This window comes from Macaca thibetana, chromosome 7 (assembly GCF_024542745.1).
Source record: "Macaca thibetana thibetana isolate TM-01 chromosome 7, ASM2454274v1, whole genome shotgun sequence".
Classification (NCBI taxonomy): domain Eukaryota; kingdom Metazoa; phylum Chordata; class Mammalia; order Primates; family Cercopithecidae; genus Macaca; species Macaca thibetana.
The window spans coordinates 140,801,743-140,819,902 of NC_065584.1; the positions used below are offsets into that span (position 1 = coordinate 140,801,743).

Sequence of the window (18,160 nt, forward strand, 5' to 3'; positions counted from 1 at the left end):
GTTTTTATTGCAACTTTTAGATACTGGGGGTACCTGTGCAGATTTGTTACATGGGAATATTGTGTGATACTGAGGTTTGGAGTACAGCTCCTGTCACCCAGGTAGTGAGCACAGAATCAAATGGGTTGTTTTTTCACCCACTCCTCCTCCACCCTCTCGTAGTCCACAGTGTCTGTTGTTCCCATATATGTCTATGTGTAATCAATGTTTAGCTCCCACCTATAAGTGAGAATATGCAGTATTTGGTTTTCTGTTAGTTCATTAATTTGCTTAGGATAACGGCCTCCAGCTCCATCCATGTTTCTGCAAGGGACATAATTTCATTCTTTTTATGGTTGTAGAGTATTCCATGGTATACATGTACCACATTTTCTTCATCCAATTTCCTACTGATGGGCAACTGGATTGATTCCATGTCTTTGCTATTATGAATAGCACAGCAGTAAACATATAAGTGCATATGCTTTTTTGGTAGAATGATTTATTAATTCTTACTTATTTTTAGATTCTTTCTTTTTGTGTGTGTGTGGAGACGGTGTCTTGCTCTGTCACTCAGGCTGGAGTGCAGTGGTGTGATCTCAGCTCACTGCAAGCTCCGCCACCCAGGTTCACGCGATTATCCTGTCTCAGCTCTGGACCACAGTTGTGTGCCACCATGCCCAGTTAATTTTTTGTGTTTTGAGTACAGATGGAGTTACACCATGTTGGCTAGGCTGGTTTCAAACTCCTGACCTCAGGTGATCCACCCGCCTTGGCCTTGCAAAGTGCTGGGACTACAGGCATGAGCCATCCGGCTATTTGTAGATGCTTTGGGATTTTCTACACATATAATCATATCATCTGTGAATAATTAAAGTTTTATTCCTTTAATGCCAATCCTGGCACCTGTCTTTGCTTTTTCTTGCCCTACTGCACTGATTAGTATGTATAACACAAAGATGACTAGAAGTTGTCAGAGCAGGCATCCCTGTCTTCTTTTCAATGTCAGAAGAAAAGTGTTTAACATTTTGCTATTAAGGGTAATATTGCTGTAAATTCCCTTTATCCCTAGTTTGCTACATTCTTTTTTTTTTTAAATCATAGAGTGATGATTCATATCAATGCGCTTTTTCTAATCATATAATTTTTAATAAAATGAATTACATTTACTGATTTTTAAAAATGTTAAACCACCTTTGCATTCCTGGAATAAATTAAATTTGGTCAGGATGATTTATCTTTCTTATATAGCACTGGATTTCATATTGATTAATACTTCAGATTACAGGAGTTAAATTCATGAGAGAGATTAGTCTACAGGTTTCTCATAATATCCTCTTCAGGTACTGATCTGATTAAAACAAATTGGGAAGTGCTTCCTCTTTCTCTGTTCTACAGAACTATGTAACACTGGTGTTACTATGTCCTGAATGTTTGGTAAAATTCACATAGCCCTGTAGGTTTATTTGTGGACAAGGTTAAATTACAGATGCAATATCTTTAAAAGTTATAGGAACATTTAGCTATTTCTTCTTGTGCCAATCAGTTTGGTAAAATGTGCTAAGAATTTATCTATTTCATCTATGTTTTCAAATTTATTTTCATAAAATTGTTTGCAATATCCTGCTTTGGTCCATTAAGTGTTTGTATGATCTATAGTGATATCCCATTATCCATTCCAAAAACTGGTTATTTGTGCATTCTCTTTTACTCTATCATTCCTACCAAGGGGTCATCAATTTTATTCACCTTTTTATGACACAATTCTTGGCTTTATTTATTCTACTCTATGTTTATATTCTAACTCACTCGTTTCTGCTCTTATCTTTATTATTGCCTTCCTCCTACATTCTTCTTGTAATCATTCCAGAAGAGAATTTGCAGTTTGTTTTCTAATAATTCCAGATGGAGTATTCCTTTCTAATATAGTTATTTCAGATTAAGACCTACCCTTGAGGAACAGCCTTAACTATATGCCAGAAGTTGGTTGTTTTTTTTTTTTTCAGTTCTATACCATTTTTTACTGTGTGAAAATATATGTAACAAAAATTTGCCATCCTAGCCATTTTTAAGTGTACAGCTCAGTGGTGTTAATTACATTCACAGTGATCTGCAATCATCAACACTATTTCCAAAACTTTTTCATTCCCCTCAAAGCAAAATGCTGTGCCTCTTAAACAGTAACTCCCCATTCTTCCCTCTCCCTAAGCCCTGCTAATTCCTAATCTACATTTTGTCTATTTGCCTATTCTAGATATTTCACAGAAGTGGAATTATACAATACTTGTCCTTTTATGTCTGGCTTACTTAGCATAATGTTTTCAAGGTTCACTCATGTTTTAGCATGTATCAGTGCTTCATTATTTTTTTATAACTGAAGGATATTGTATAGTGTATATATGCTGCACTTTGTTCATCTACCTATCTGATAGACATTCAGGTTGTTTCAACATTTTGGCTATTGTAAATAATGCTGCACCAAATGCTTGTATGTAAGTATCCATTTAAGTCTCACTATTGAATTTTTTGTATATTTATACCTAGGAGTGGAATTGCTGGCTCATATGGTAATCCTGTGTTTAACTTTTTCCCATAGCACCTCCATCATTTTACATTTCTAACAGCAATTTCTGAGGGTTCCAATTTTTCCACTTTCTTGGCAATTCCTATTATTTTCCACTACTTTTATTAAAATTGCCTATTAGATGTGAAACAGTTTCTTCTTGTGGTTTTGATTTGCATTTCCCTAATGACAAATAATGTTGAGTATATTTTCATGTACTTATCATTCACTGAACATCTTCTTTAGAGAAACGTCTAAGTTCTTTGTCCATTTTTGAACTGGGTTTTTAAAATTATTGAATTGTATGAGTTCTTTATATATTTCAGATATTAAATCCTTGTCAGAGATGCAATTTGTCCTTCTGGCCTAAATGAGTTCTGAGTGAGGTAAAACAGGTGCCTTGTGTTAGGTTTTCAGGTAGCCCCAAGGTAGGTTAGAACAGATATGCCCAACAATTTGTGAATAAGATCCGCTCTGCTCCTCCTGAACCACGGACCAGGGTCCTGCACTGGGAACAAAGGCTACCTGCCTCTGAGCTAGGAGGGAATGAGGAAAGGGCAAGTGAAGATATCACAAAACTTTCCTACCATTTTTAGGCTTTTTCTTGTTTCAGCATTCGCTTGATTGCAGTAAACCTTTGAATGCTGTCCAAAGTTCTTATAAAATTGGTTCGGCGAGTTTCTGCTTGTTTTCTGATGTTTCTGGTGGAGGGATGGGCTGGGAGCTGGGAGCTGCCTACTCTGCTATTTTGCTAATGTCAATCCAATCCTGCCACTTTCACTATGTGGTATTTTCATTATTATTCTGTTAAAAATACTTTCTAATTTCAATTTGGATTATAGACAGTCTCTGACTAATGATGGTTTGACTTTACAATGGTGAGAAAACCATATGCATTTACAGTAGGTTCCTCAATTTACAATGGAGATGCATCCCAATAAACCTGTCATAAATTGGAAATGTAGTTTATTGGGACCTGAACCCATTGTACGTCAAGAAGCAGCTGTACTTTTTGACCAAAGGGTAATGTAGAAGCACATTTTTAAGTACCTAAGCATATAAAGATTGCCTAGTTTTTTTTTTTTTTTAATTGCTTACATCTAGTTTAATTCTACTACGGACAGAGAAAATAGTGTGTATAAATGGATTCCTCTGAAAATCTGTTGCTCTTTTTATTCTGATACAACATTTCATCAATTTTGGTAAATGGTTCAAATATGTTTACTATAACTACTAATATAATTGGGTTTCCATTTACAAGCTTGTATCTTCTTTCTACTTGTCCTCCCTGTCCTGTGTTCTCTCTTCTCTCCCTTTTGCTTCTGTGTTGGGGGTTCCCAAGACCACCATCAGGTTAGATGATTCACTAGGAGGATACAGGACTCAGCATATAGTTATACTCAACGGCTATGATTTACTTTAAAGAAAGGATACACAGCAAAATTGGCAAAGGAAAAAGGCACATGGGGTGAAATCCAGAGAAAACTAGGTGGAAAAGGCCTCTACCTGTGGAAACACACAGGACATGCTTAATTCCCCAGCAATGAGTTGTGACGTGTGAAATGTCTGCCAGACATTAGAGCTCATCAGAGACTCAGTGCCCAGGGTGCTAATTGGGGGTGGTAACTTAGGCACCCTCTACTTAAAATGTACCAATATCTCAGACTCCCAGAAAGAAAATGGGTATTCAGTATAATCCATATTGTTTTCACAGTTTAGGTACAGTGAGTCACTCTTAGCAGTTAAGGTGGTAAGAAACTTCTCAAAAAGCCAGTTTCCAGACACCAGCCAAGGACCAAACTTACAAGCAGGACTTTCTAAGATAGCAGCTTCAAGCCTGCTATATTAACTCTTTTGTATATGACTTTTTTGGAATCATCAATTCCCATTATCACATTTTATTCTCTATTAGTCAGTTATATTTTCTTTTCCAAGTTTTTATTACAGATATTACAGCATGTTTGTTTCCAGGAGAATAAATTTATCCATTATTATTTGACAATGCAAGATTCTTGACTTTAACTTCATTTACTTCCTATCTCATTTTTGTCATATTTTTAACTCTTTACATGTTTTAATTCCCAAAAGACATAATGTTTTATACATTCAAATTTCACCTAAATTTACTACACATGTACCTCTTGCAGTTCCAAAATTAAGCTTGGGGTCATTTTTCTTCTTCTATCAATACCTAATGAAGAACTGCTAGTATTCCCTTTAATGCAGGACTATTGGTGATCAATCTTTTGTTATTTCTGAGAATAACATTATCAGAAAATGTTATTTTGTGCTCTTTTAGTTCATCTCATCTATTTTATGAATTAACAGCTTGACTATCAGTCCAGAACATAATTGTACTGGTATTAGCAAGGTAATGGTAATAGTATTAAGAAGGAAAAACTGTGTCTGTCTTTTCTTTGAAATGGTTCTTGCTGAACTTAAATATAAATGAGATATGAGGTACTTGCTTTTGCTTTCATAACAGTATGTGTTAACTGTGTAATAAATACATTTAATTAATTGGGCAATTAATTAGAACTACTAATTGTTTAGTGCCATAATTTAAAATAGGATTCCTAAAAATAAACAGTAAGTTTCCCAACTCCAGTTAAAAACAGCAGCAAAGTTAAATTATCTTTTAAGTACTTTCTTGGAGTACAAAACCATGTGTTCCAAAATCAATTAACGGGAGTCTTATCATTTCTGAGCTCAAAGAAATATTTTCAAAATAAACTTCAAAGATTTTTTAAATGTGCCATGCATTTAAAAAATTAATTTCTTTTACATTAAAAAAACTTAATCTTAATATAGGTGGTTTTAAATAAATTAGGATACATTTTAAGCACCAGAGCATTTCCCTGAATTTAGACCTGCCAATTTGCACATGAATATACCAATTTGAAATATGGTCCATTTCTGCATGACAGTCAAAATTTTAGTATGGCTTTTGCACAAAATAAAAAAACTCTTAGCAATTCTGACACTGCTGAGAGGAAGCATACTCTATGTGAAAGAGTACTCAACTGAATGAGTTGGTTTGAAAACATTTTTCACAAGGTATACAATTCTGCGTGATTTGTAAATTTTTTTGTATATACTCAAGCACTTTTTTCCTTTTAGTTTTTGTGGGTACACAGTATATATTTGTATATATTTATGGGGTACATGAGATGTTTTGATGTAGGCATGCAATGCATAATAATCACATCATGGAAAATGAGGTATCAATCCCCTCAAGCATTGATCCTTTGTGTTACAAATAATCCAATTATACTCTTTCAGTTATTTTTAAATGTCCAGTGAAATTATTATTGACGCTAGTCACCCTGTTGTGCTATCAAATACTAGGTCTTACTCATTCATTCTATTTTTTTCATACCCAAGTAAATCTGCTCTCTCTTAATTTCAACTGTTTCTATTCAGGATTATGTCATACTTCTTACTGTTGTCTCTTTGGAGGTAATAATCTTTTTTGTTCTGGCTGCTTTTTTAATGATTTTCTATTACTGTTTGATTTTAAAAGTTTTATTAGGATTATTGAAAGTATAGTTTTCATTACTTACAATTTTCTGAAAATTCCTGGCCAGCATCTCTTCAAATAATGCTTCTGTATTATCCTCTTTCACCTCTCTACCAGGACTAAAATTATATTAATACATCTGCTAGAATTTTGTACCATAGCCCATACCTCTTTTAAATTCTCATCTGTATTTTTCTGTCCTTTTGTCTCTCCATGCTTTATTCTGAATATTTTCCAGAACCTTTTCATAGATTATCCCTTAATCTATGTCTTTCTAATAAAATCTAATTCTGTATTACTGAAGTAAAACACACACTAAAGTGCACAAATCTTAAGTGTACAGCTTGTAGAATGCTGTTGAACATACTGCCATATGCTTATTGGCCAAGCTCTGCTTCACTTAACTCTCAGCCATTTTTTGGAATCAGCAGAAACCTCTAGAGGAAATGCCACTACAAATGCCAAGCTCACATTCTGGTTTCCTTCCTTTCACAGATCTTAATTTTATGCTTTTCCTAGATGTTTTCTCAGGAGGAACACTTATCTGAATAACCTAATCTGCAATTGCTACAAGTGAAAAGCTCTTCTATTTAATTCTTGTTTTCAGTGAATTAGAGATAAGAAATATTTCATCTTCAGGTGATTAAAAAAAACCATGAGTAACAGCTAATGATGACTGGAGAATTAGGGTCCAAAAAGATAGTTTGAGACTAGAACAATATGCAGATTTTAGCGGTAATTCTAAATTTCTTTTCTAAGGATCAGTAATCTCTTAGATAATCTGATTAGAGTTGTGGAGCCAGAAAAATACACATGGATACATTTGCCAAACATATTAATATAATTTAACAAGGTTCAAAAATCCCTGAAGCTCATCCATGATTCCTGTAATATTCTGTAGACATCCTGCTCAATTAAGATAAAATGTAATAACTATCAAAGTACATTTCCAATATATTCAATTACATAAGTATATGATTAGCATTTACTTGGCCCTGAGTTTTGATTAACACTGTGACAAGGCTGTTCCTAAAAAGTAATTCGACCTTAGGCAGGATCAAGAAACATTCTAGAATAATGTCCTGTCATCTGGAGTAGCTGGCAGTCTTTCCTGGAGTATTACACAGAAGGGTGGGGGCCACTAAGGAACACTAATAATTTAAACTGTAATCAGAGAAGAAACCAGGATGATGAATAAACTTAAAGCCAGGTTATATAAGAAACAACTGAAGGAGCAAGGGATAGTTAACTTATAGAAGAAAACATTTAGTGTGTTCAAATGTATGAAAGGACATCCTAAAGAAGATAGATGCATGAAGTTACAGAGAAATTAATTTTAAAACAATGGGGGGGAAGATTATTTAACATTAAACTTTTAAAAAGTTCCTACTGCAGTTACTAGAGGTACTGAAACACAGGCTCAAGAGTCATTCCAAAAATACTGTAGGAAATGTATGTAGAGGTATAAAATTAAACTAGTTATTACCTAAGGTTCCTCTTAAGATTAGGAATTCATTTTTTATAAGAGGTCATTTTAAAATTTATGCGTAAAGGAAAGAGCAGGGGGACTGATATTTATTTTTCACTGTAAATATTCGCACTTCCATGAATACAACTTATTTTCTCAAATAAATATTTATAGAACTTAAAGCAATAAGTATTTCCAGGCAAAATATTAACTAAGTGAAAAGATATAAACAAAGAAATTTCACTTTCAGGTGCTAAGAATTACGTAAGAGTTTAAAGATAAAGACTAAATAAATGAAATTTAGAGAAACCAAGATACCTGTTTTCTCTTACTTGTTGCCTCATCTTTTCATCCTTTAGACTTTCATGCTTTAGTTTTGCCAATTCCATAGCCAGTTTTTCTTCTTGTTTGAGCTGGAGTTCTTTCAATCTCTTGTTTTCTTCTGCCTGAACGAAAAATGTAACTTTGTTGTTTGTGCTCTAGAATCAGATTTTTTTCATCAAGGTTGAATTTGTTTTATAACAGAAAACTAAATTCCTTAAGGCCAACAATTGATGTTTTATTTTAAAATACAAAATGTTGTTTTAATAAATACTTTTTCAAAACATTTTATCATGGAAAATTTCAAGTATTGCCAATAGCAAGAAGAATATTAAAGTACACTCTCAGGTACCCACCACCCATGTTTTCAAAAACTGTCAACATTCTGCTAATCTTTTTTCTCTACCTTCCATTTCACTCTTTTTTTCCTTATTCTTTTTCTGCTAGGGTGTTTTAAAACAATCCTAGACATCATGTCATTTACCATGTAAATAATTCAGTACAAATATCTACCTGATCAGAATTTTTTAAAACAATCATATCAACATGTCTAATTAACAATAATTCCTTAATGTCTAATACCATGTCCATATTCAAGCTTCCCCAGTTGTTTCAAGATACTTTTCTAGTTGGTTTGCTCAAATCAAAATCCAAACAAGATCCACATATTGCATCTAATTATTATTTTTCTTAAGTCTCTTATATATTCTGTAACAATCACCTCTCTACATACGTTTTTCCCCCAAGCCACTGATTTATTATAGAAATTAGGACACACATCCCGTAGAATGTTCCACATTTTGCATTTGACTGATTGCTTCCCCAGGATATATCACTGAACTTATTTCTCTTTTATATTTCCTGTAAAATGGCAGAAAGATCTTGAGGCTTGATTAAATTCAGTATCTAATGAAAACACATGAAAAGATGTTCAACATCATTAGCCATCAAGAAATGCAAATTAAAATTACAATGAGATATTGGTACGTACCTATTGGAATGGCCAAAACAAAAAACAGTGCCAACCCCAGATGCTGGCATGAAACTATTACTCATATATTGCTGCGTGGGAATGTAAAATGGTACAGGCATTCTGAAAATCAGCTTGATAGTTTGATATAAAACTAACATGCAGCTGAGTGCTGTGGCTTACACCTGTAATCCCAGTACTTTGGGAGGCTAAGGCAGGAGGATCCTTAAGGCCAGGAGTTTGAGACCAGCCTGGGCAACATAGAGAGATGCCGTCTTTACAGAAAATTAGCCAGGTGTGGTGGCACAAATCTGTAGTTCTAGCTACATCAGGAGGTTGAGGTGGGAGGACCACCTCAGACCAGGAGTTCAAGGCTGCAGTAAGCCACGATCACGCCACTGCACTCCAGCTGGGCAACAGAGCAAACCCTGTCTCTTTAAAAAAAAAAGCCTCCATGCAATTATCATACAACTCAACAATTGTACCTCTTAACCATTTACCTCTTAAAGGGGAAATAAAAACTTTTTATTTAAAAACCTGTATACAAATGTTTACAGCAGATTTATTCATAATAGCCAATACTGAAAATACTCAAGACATCCTTCATCCTGTGAATGGTCAAATAAACTGTGGTACATCCATACAATGGGATAGTACTCAGCAATAAAAAGAAATGAAGCAATAAAAAAGAATGCAAGCAAAACTTGGATGAATCTCCAGGAATTACGCTAAGTGAAAAAAGCTAATTCCAAAAGATTACATATAGTTTGATGCTATTTATGTAATATTCTTAGTACATGTTATTTTTTAATAATTGAAATATAATTCATATAGCATAAAATTCACCTTTTACAATTCACAATTCAGTGATTTTGTATATTCACAATATTGTGTGTCTATAACCACTATTTCGTTCCAGATCCTTAAAAAAAATAGACTTTGAAGTTTTGGGTTCACAACAAAATTGACCAGAAAGTACACAGAGTTCCCATATACTCCCTGTCCCCACACATGCTCAGCCTCCCCTACTATCAACCTCCTCCATTAGACTGGTACATTTGTTACACTCAATAAACCTGTATTTACGTTACTTAAACCTATGCATCATTATCACCCAAAGTCCATAGTTTACATTAAGGTTCATTCTTGGTGGTACACATTCTATGGGTTTTGGCAATGCATAATCATATGTATCTACCATAATAGTATTGTACACAATCATTTCACTACCCTAAAAATCCTCTGTGGTCTGTCTATTCAAACCTTCCTCACCTAAAATCCTAAAAAAACAACTTACATTTTTACTGTTTCCGTAGTTTTGCCTTTCCCAGAATGTCACATAGTTGGAATTATACAGAATGGAGCCTTTTTGGACTGGCTTCTTTCACTTAGTAATGTGCATTTAAAATTCCTCCACATCTTTTCATGGCTTCATAGCTCATTTCATTTTGGCACTGAATAATATTCCATTATCTGGATGTATCACAGTTTATCCATTATCTATTGAAGGACATCTTGGTTGCTTCTAAATTTTGACATTTATGAATAATTCTGCTATATATTATAAACATCTGTGCTAATGGCAGCTATAAAGCTGCCATGTTATAAATATATTTTTATAAATGCCATAGATCTATATAGATGATTGTGTGTACACACTATATATAGCACATCCGTGTCTACATTTGTGTGTGGCATAAAATGTCAACACTCCAGAATGTTTACATCACCCCAAAAGAAACCTGTAACCTACTAACAGTCACTCACTATTCCTCTCACCTTTTCTCCCAATCCCTGCCACCCACTAATCTATTTTTTGTCTCTATGGATTTGCATATTCTGGATATTTCATATAAATGAATTCACACAATATGTGGCCTTTTGTATCTGGTTTATTTCAATTAGCATAATGTTTTTAACATGTTGTAGCATGTATCAGTAATTCTTTCCTTTTTATGGCTGTGTAATATTCCGTTGTACAGATGTAACACATTTTGTTTATCCATTTATCAGCTGATTGGCATCTGGGTTGTTTCTACTTTTTGGGTGTTATGAATAATGCTGCTATATACACTCATGTATGAGTTTTATGTAGATATATGCCTTCAATTATCTCTCAGGAATATATTTAGAACCCAGCTACACCACACCTAGATTTCTGACTTGCAGAAACTGAGATAATAAATGGGTGTTGTTTTAAGCTGCTAAGTTTGTGGTAATTTGTTACTTAGCAATTGAAAATTACTACAGCAACTAACGTGTACTCTTCAAAATTGTCAAGGTCATGAAAGACAGGAAAAAGTGAAGAATTCTTACAAACTAGAGGAGACAAAGAATGGAGGAGAAACAATGACTGGCCGGGCACAGTGGCTCATGCCTGTAATCCCAGCACTTTGAGAGGCGGAGGAGGACAGATCATCTCAGGTTGGGAGTTGGAGACCAGCCTGACCAACATGGAGAAACCCCGTCTCTACTAAAAATACAGAATTAGCCGGGCGTGGTGGCGCATGCCTATAATCCCAGCTACTTGGAAGGCTGAGGCAGGAGAATCACTTGAACCCAGGAGGCAGAGGTTGCAGTGAGCCAAGATTGCACCATTGCACTCCAGCCCGGGCAACAAGAGAGAAACTCTGCCTCAAAAATATATATATATATGTGTGTGTTTTTGTGTGTGTGTGTGTGTGTGTGTGTACATATATATGACTATAGTTTATTCAAGTGCAAAGCTTGAGGATAGCCACTCAGGAAACACAAACTGCAAAATAATGGGTCATTGTTCCAACGTGGGGAAGTTAAGGTTTAACTTATATACGTAGAGATAGAGAAGCTTAACAGGGTTGCAACATTTTCCATATAAGGTCAGTGTATATATTATAGCAATTTAATTAGTTGCATTCCAAGGAACATTCCATGAGAAAGGGTAATGATCTTGAGGGGTCTTATCTCTGGTGTCTTTCCTAATCATTTACAGAACAAGAATAAGGAGGATTTAATCTGTAATTGGAAAAGCAGAAGTTGTAGCAGCATGCTATGTGACTCAGGACATAGTCATATTCCTCTCAAGGCTAAAAACTAAGGAGACATGACAACTAAATGCAATCTGTGGTCCTCAACTAGCAAAAAAAGACATTAGTGGACAAACTGATGAAATCTGAATAAATCTCATAGTTAACAGTATTCTATCAAAGGTAAATTCTCTATTTTGATAACTTTTTTATGATTTTCATCTATGTAAGATGTTAAGAAGCAGTCAGGTGAAGGGTATATGCAAATTCTCAACACTATTTTTGCAACTCTCCTATAAATTTTGAGATAAACTTATCTCAAAATAAAAAGTTAAAAATATGCATATTTCCAAGATTGTTCACTGAAAAGACCTGGAAGCAATTATAACCCAAGAATTATGAGTAAACCTAGCACCCAAGTTTTCTTGAAATATTATTTCCACTAAATGATAACAGGGCTTCCTAGCACAATGGCTGATTCCAGGTGTAGGACAAGAAATATAAGAGATAAGCTTTGTATTTGTCAGGGTTCTCTAGAGTGAGTGATTATGAAGGCAGGCAAGTTCTAAGATCTGCAAGGTGAGCTGGCAAGCTGAAGAACTAATGGTTTTGTTCTCATTTGAGTCCTAAAGCCTGAGAACCAGCAGGCTCAAGACCCAGAAAGAGCCAATGTTTTAGTTTCAATTCAATGACAAGAAAAAAAAAGCAAATGTCCCAGCTGAAAGGCAATCAGGCATGAAGAATTCTGTCTTATTCAAAGGAAGGTCAATCTTTTTGTTCTATTCAGGCCTTCAACAGATCGGATGAGGCCCACCTATATTAGGGAGGGCAATGTGCTTTATACTCAGTTTACAGATTTAAATGCTAATCTCATCCAAAACAACCTACAGAAACACCCAGAATGATGTTTTATCAAATACCTAGAAACCCCAAGGCCCAGTCAAGTTGACACATAAAATTATCACAAGCCTAGAACATTTTGTTTTGACAGAAAGCAAGGAAGCTATCAAAGATTAAGGAAATATTGTCAAAAGGGCACAGAGGGCTGGGCACAGTGCCTGACACATGTAATCACAGCACTTTGGGAGGCCGAGGCAGGCGGATCACTTGAAGTCAGGAGTTCAAGACCAGCCTGGCCAATATGGTGAAATCCCATCTCTACTAAAAATACAAAAATTAGCCTAGCATGGTAGTGCAGGCCTGTAATCCCAGCTACTTGGGAGGCTGAGGGAGGAGAATCTCTTGAGCCCAGAAGGTAGAGGTTGCAGTGAGCCAAGATGGTGCGGCTGCACTCCAGCCTGGAAGACAGATGAAGACTCTGTCTCAAAAAAACAAACAAACAAACAAACAAAAAAAAAAAAACACAGAGGCAATATAAAAGGGCATCCAATGGCCAAGGATGAGATAATTTGAGCATCAAAAATAATAAATGCAATAAAGTACATAAATATCTATTAGTCCATAAAGGTATTTTTAAAAAGAGACAAAATCAAAAACTAAAAACAAAATTTTATAAAACAACCACAAGATAGGTAGACACCAATGGAAGAAAATAGGACACCAACTCTTTACTCTGAAAATTAACTGTTATCTTTTTCAGTAAGAATAAATAACCCTAGTCAATAATACAAGTTCTTTTTCTTTTTCTTTTTCTTTTTTTTTGTGGGGCAGGGGCAGGGGAACAGGGTCTCTGTCATCCAGGCTGGAGTGCAGTGGCAAGATCATAGCTCACTGCAGCCTTGAACTCCTGGGCTCAAGCGATCCTTCCATCTTGGCCTCCCAAAGTGCTAGAATTACAGGAGTGAGCAGTTGCGCTGGCCCGAGCTAACGTTCTTTACAAAGGAATTTCAGCTAATTAAATGTGAAAGGAGTAAAAGAATCAGAAAATCAGTTTTTGTAACCACTAATGAAAGAAAAAATTCTTTTGTGAAACCACAGATGAAAGTTTATGGGAACCTTTACAGTGGAAAAACCAGACTGTCTCCCTAAACCCACTGATCAATACTGGTATCACTAAAAGTGGAACAACCAGACCTCATGTGCTCCCTGTTGTGACACAATGACAAGGACAGTGTCACCTATGGAGTATTCTCACAAAAAAAGGTGGACCGCAATCTAACTGCGTCTTTATGACTAGGTTCTATTTAGAGGAAATATAACAGATAGGGAAATAAATTAAAGGACCATGAGGAAGCAAACATATATATTCAGAATGTGGGCTACTGGATAAAACAACTGGCTTAGTTTAACAAGCTAAAAACATGAAGTCAAAAAAAAAAAGGTGAAGGAGGGGCTGTTTTCAATTAAGAGGGACTTAAACAGACATAACCACCAAATACAGCGTATGAACCTTGCTTGGATCTTGGTTAAAACAAACCAACTGTAAAAGCAGATTTTTGACACAATCACAGAAATGTGTTTATGGAATGGGCGAGATAATAGTATGGTACTCCATATAAGAAAACATCCATATTTTGTTAGATGTATTCTTAAGTATGTAGGAAAGAGTTGGTGTTGATACCTGGGATTTTCTTTCAAATTAAAGAAAAAATAATAAAAAGAATAGGAAAAATGTCCAACCCCTAAGATCTGCTTTCGCAGAGTTAAAAAAAAAAATCGTATCTAAGCTTTTGAATTTGGAACACAGAAGGGTGGATACCATTTTTTAAATTTGCTTTTGTTATTCTCCACAAAATCCTCCAAAATGTTTAACATACAGCAGGTACTCAAAAACTACTGACATAGCAGAATACCTTTCATGTATTTATAAGAATTCACTTCTGTCATGTCTCGATTCTTATTAGTTTCCCTTTTCTACCACCTTAATCCCTTAAAATGTTGAGATATACCAAAGTGTTCATTTTCTACCACTTAATAATGTACACGTTAATTTCAGTAAATTTTTTAAAGGCACCCTTAAACTTTTGTTTTTAGAAATTTATGAAAGGCAACACAATTGTACTTACATGAACAAAACTTGTAGTAATGACTGAGTTCATATTTATGTTAAAAAAATCTGAGTGCTTATTCTACATCAGGCATTATTCCAAGGGCCTTGCATGTATTAACTCATTATTAAAACAACCCTAAGTAGGAGGTACTATTATTATTCCCCATTTTATAGAAAAAGCATAAAAAAGCAGGCCGGGCGTGGTGGCTCACCCCTATAATCCCAGCACTTTGGGAGGCCGAGGCAGGCGGATCACGAGGTCAGGAGTTTCAGACCAGCCTGGTCAATTATGGTGAAACCCCGTCTCTACTAAAAATTAAAAAATTAGCCAGGCCAGGTGGCAGGCGCTTGTAGTCCCAGCTACTCGGGAGGCTGAGGCAGAAGAATCGCTTAAACCCCGGAGGCGGAGGTTGCAGTGAGCCAAGATCGTGCCACTGCACTGCAACCTGGGTGACAGAGCGATACTCCGTCTCAAAAAAAAAAGAAAAAAAAAAAAAAAAAGTAAAAGCAACTTACTCAAGGGTCCGTGGCTAAGGTATAGCAGTAGTAGGATTCAAAGACAGGCCGGCTCCAGAAACCCAGCTCTTTCCGATTACACTGAGCTGAGGCACAATCCGGCATCCCTTACCTGCTGCTGCTGTTTATCTACTCATTTCCAGCATTAGCAGCTCACTTTCATCATTTCCAAGGTGCAAAATGGAGAAAACAAAATGTAACAACGAATAGAAAAACTTACCTTTTGAATGGCCTCTTCCATATCCAACTCAAATTGTTCATTTTGTAATAATCTGAGAAACTGCTTGCGCTCAACACGGTTATCATTTTCATTCTGCACCATTCTATTCCTGATTTGACTGTTGATGTTTTTTAGCGCTTGGACATGTAATTTCTTGCAGTAGTTTTCATCTACTAATTTCTGATGCCTTTCACTACAGCTCATATTTCTCCTTTTGGAAGCCTACGATGGAAGAAAAAAAGATGCATATTTTGATATTCCAAAATCTAAAAAAATATATTGATATAAACCTTAGTAACAAAGGACACAAAGAGCCTGGCTTCCTTCCTAAATTCAAAGGAGTATACCGAATAAAAAGTAAAAGTGGTAGATAAATATGTTCACATATCGATCAGATAGGTACTGCTATTATTTCCTATTTTATGGATGAGACATGAAAAGTAACTTTACCCAAGTTTCTGCAGCTAAAAAATAGCTGTGCTAGGATTAATCGCACCCTACAGACCCATATCTTTACTACCACCCGGGAATTTCTCCTCCCCTCATTCCACCCACCACCACCACCACGACTACCAACACAGGGCCATAAACTGCTGTTCAGAAGCTGCTCAGGTTTTCCTAATATAAGTCTAACAGGTCAACTCGCTGCTGCTATTTATCCATTCGCTTTCTCCTACATCTTTATTTCTACTTATTTCTTCAGAGGTTCTATTGGGCAGATTTAAAGATGTATTTAATACACTATCCGAAAAGAGCCAAAAAGGCTGGAAACCACCGCGAGCGTCCCTTCTAATAGCACCTGAGGCCTCCGAAAGCAAATACAAGTTCCCCAATTAATGCCCAGATTAAGCACTTAAAATCCTTTTTTAGAAGCAAATGAGCGCCAAACTAGATTTAAATCAACAAATAAACAAGTAGTTTCGAGTCCCCCAACTGGCTCACCATCTTGGCTAACGAAAAATACCTTCTCTCGTGGGACCGCGGCCACCACCTCCCGCCGCAAACGCAGCAGCCAGCAGCCCCAAGGAGCGCACCTGGCTGCGCGCGCTCGGGTGTTTACGCGGCGTCCTGGCAACGGTGGAGCTGCGCGCCCTCCGCTCGACCAAGCCTGACCCACGCAGGACGTGGCCTCCCATTGGGCGCGGCAAGATCCAATCGGCATTGAGCTTCTTAGGAACTGGGCAGGAGGGCTACTTCTATAGGTCTAAACTAGAAAAGCGGGACGTTCAGATTGTGGCCTGACCCCAAGGACTTTGCAGTGGGCTAGGGAAGCTCGATTTCCCTCCAGCGGCCGAACTGTGGTTTGAGTGGGTTTGGGAGCGAAGATCAGGCCTGTGGAAACTGTGCACAGAGAAATACACAAACTACTGCCTAATACCTGGAGCCAAAGGCAATTTCCACGCATGGAGCATCCTGCACACTAAATGCCTAGTCAGCCAGGCTCTGCTAGGGACGATGACTGGTTTAATCCTCAGCTGTGGGAGTCCAGGTCGCTGTCGCCTTTGCTGGGTTGTGAGGCACTGAGGTAGCATGACCTTCCAGCAGCCTTCACTTCACACCCTGCAGAAGCCGCTGGTAATTTTTGGGACTAAAATGTATGAGCCATATGAATCTTACTCTGCTATGTGGTCCAGGTACTAAGAGAGAGCACGTTACATGATGGCAGGATGTTGATCTGGTTCATTTCATAGGCAGGTTAGACACTAAAGTCCATTTTAAATGGGAGAGTTTAAAAACGATAATGGATTAGAGAAATTCGATACTGATTTTAGAAATGATACATTCAGAGAAATCTTGTCAACACTAAAATATTTTTAAAAGGCGATTAGTGGTATAACTTTGTGTTATTCTAATTTGAAGTCCATCTTCTGTAGCAATATGACTGCTTAAAGATTAATAACAAATAGAACTTCCAGTTTCAGTGCTGACGTGTAAAAGCTTGGAAGTTGTCACCCCATCCTTACAACCAGAAAAAAACAACTAAAAATCAGCGACTTCTCTTGGCTCCATCATACAACTGAGGTCGCTCCTCTCTCTGTCCTTTGGTCATTTATCACGTGGTTGCATATCTATGTTGTCACTACTACTCCACTCATTGCCATCACTGTTTGAGAGGAATGGAGAGAAGGCGTAAACCTGCCCCCTGGGTGTTCTGTGTAAATTGATCTGGAATGGAGCAAAGCAGGCAGCCGGCTATAAATTTCTCTTCTTAGCATATCTATCTCCGCAAGGGGTTGGGCCCTCTATAGAAGGGATAGAAGTCAGGCATGGGTTCAGGGTTGAACAGGGTATAACACATTCAATAGCGTGTTAATAGAATGTGGGTTTTAATTTATTAATTCCTAATAGTGAAATAGTGACATTGCAAAGTATTTCAGCAAACATTTATGTTTTTTGTTTGCTTCTCGAATTGAGGACTTTTGTTTCTAAAGGGAACTTCAGTTTTAATTCCTCATTTCCAGTATACCCTTGGATATGGTAGAAGGATTCATATAATTTAATAGGTAATCTGTGAAAAAGATTTTTGGCCAGAATATTGACCTAAATCCAAGACAAATTTAATCAATTGTAACAATTAGCTGATTTTAACCTGTAAAAACATTAGCCTAACAATTATTACATTTTTAATAGACTTTGCTCTTTTTTCA

At 36.4% G+C, this 18,160-nt stretch overlaps 2 protein-coding genes across 2 annotated transcripts in view; one reads left to right on the forward strand and one right to left on the reverse strand.

The window, feature by feature from the left end:
- The window catches only part of MNS1 (meiosis specific nuclear structural 1), a 33,281-nt gene extending 16,639 nt beyond the window's left edge, over positions 1 to 16,642 (reverse strand). The window contains exons 1-3 of the mRNA XM_050796829.1: positions 16,455 to 16,642; positions 15,513 to 15,734; positions 7,849 to 7,976 (exon numbers count right to left, since the gene is read on the reverse strand). Coding sequence (XP_050652786.1) covers positions 7,849 to 7,976; positions 15,513 to 15,734; positions 16,455 to 16,457 — 353 coding nt within the window. The 5' untranslated portion in view covers positions 16,458 to 16,642. The remainder of the gene's footprint in view (positions 1 to 7,848; positions 7,977 to 15,512; positions 15,735 to 16,454) is intronic.
- Positions 1 to 18,160, forward strand: part of TCF12 (transcription factor 12) — an 884,529-nt gene that overhangs the window by 57,296 nt on the left and 809,073 nt on the right. The gene's annotated exons all lie outside the window — the stretch shown is intronic.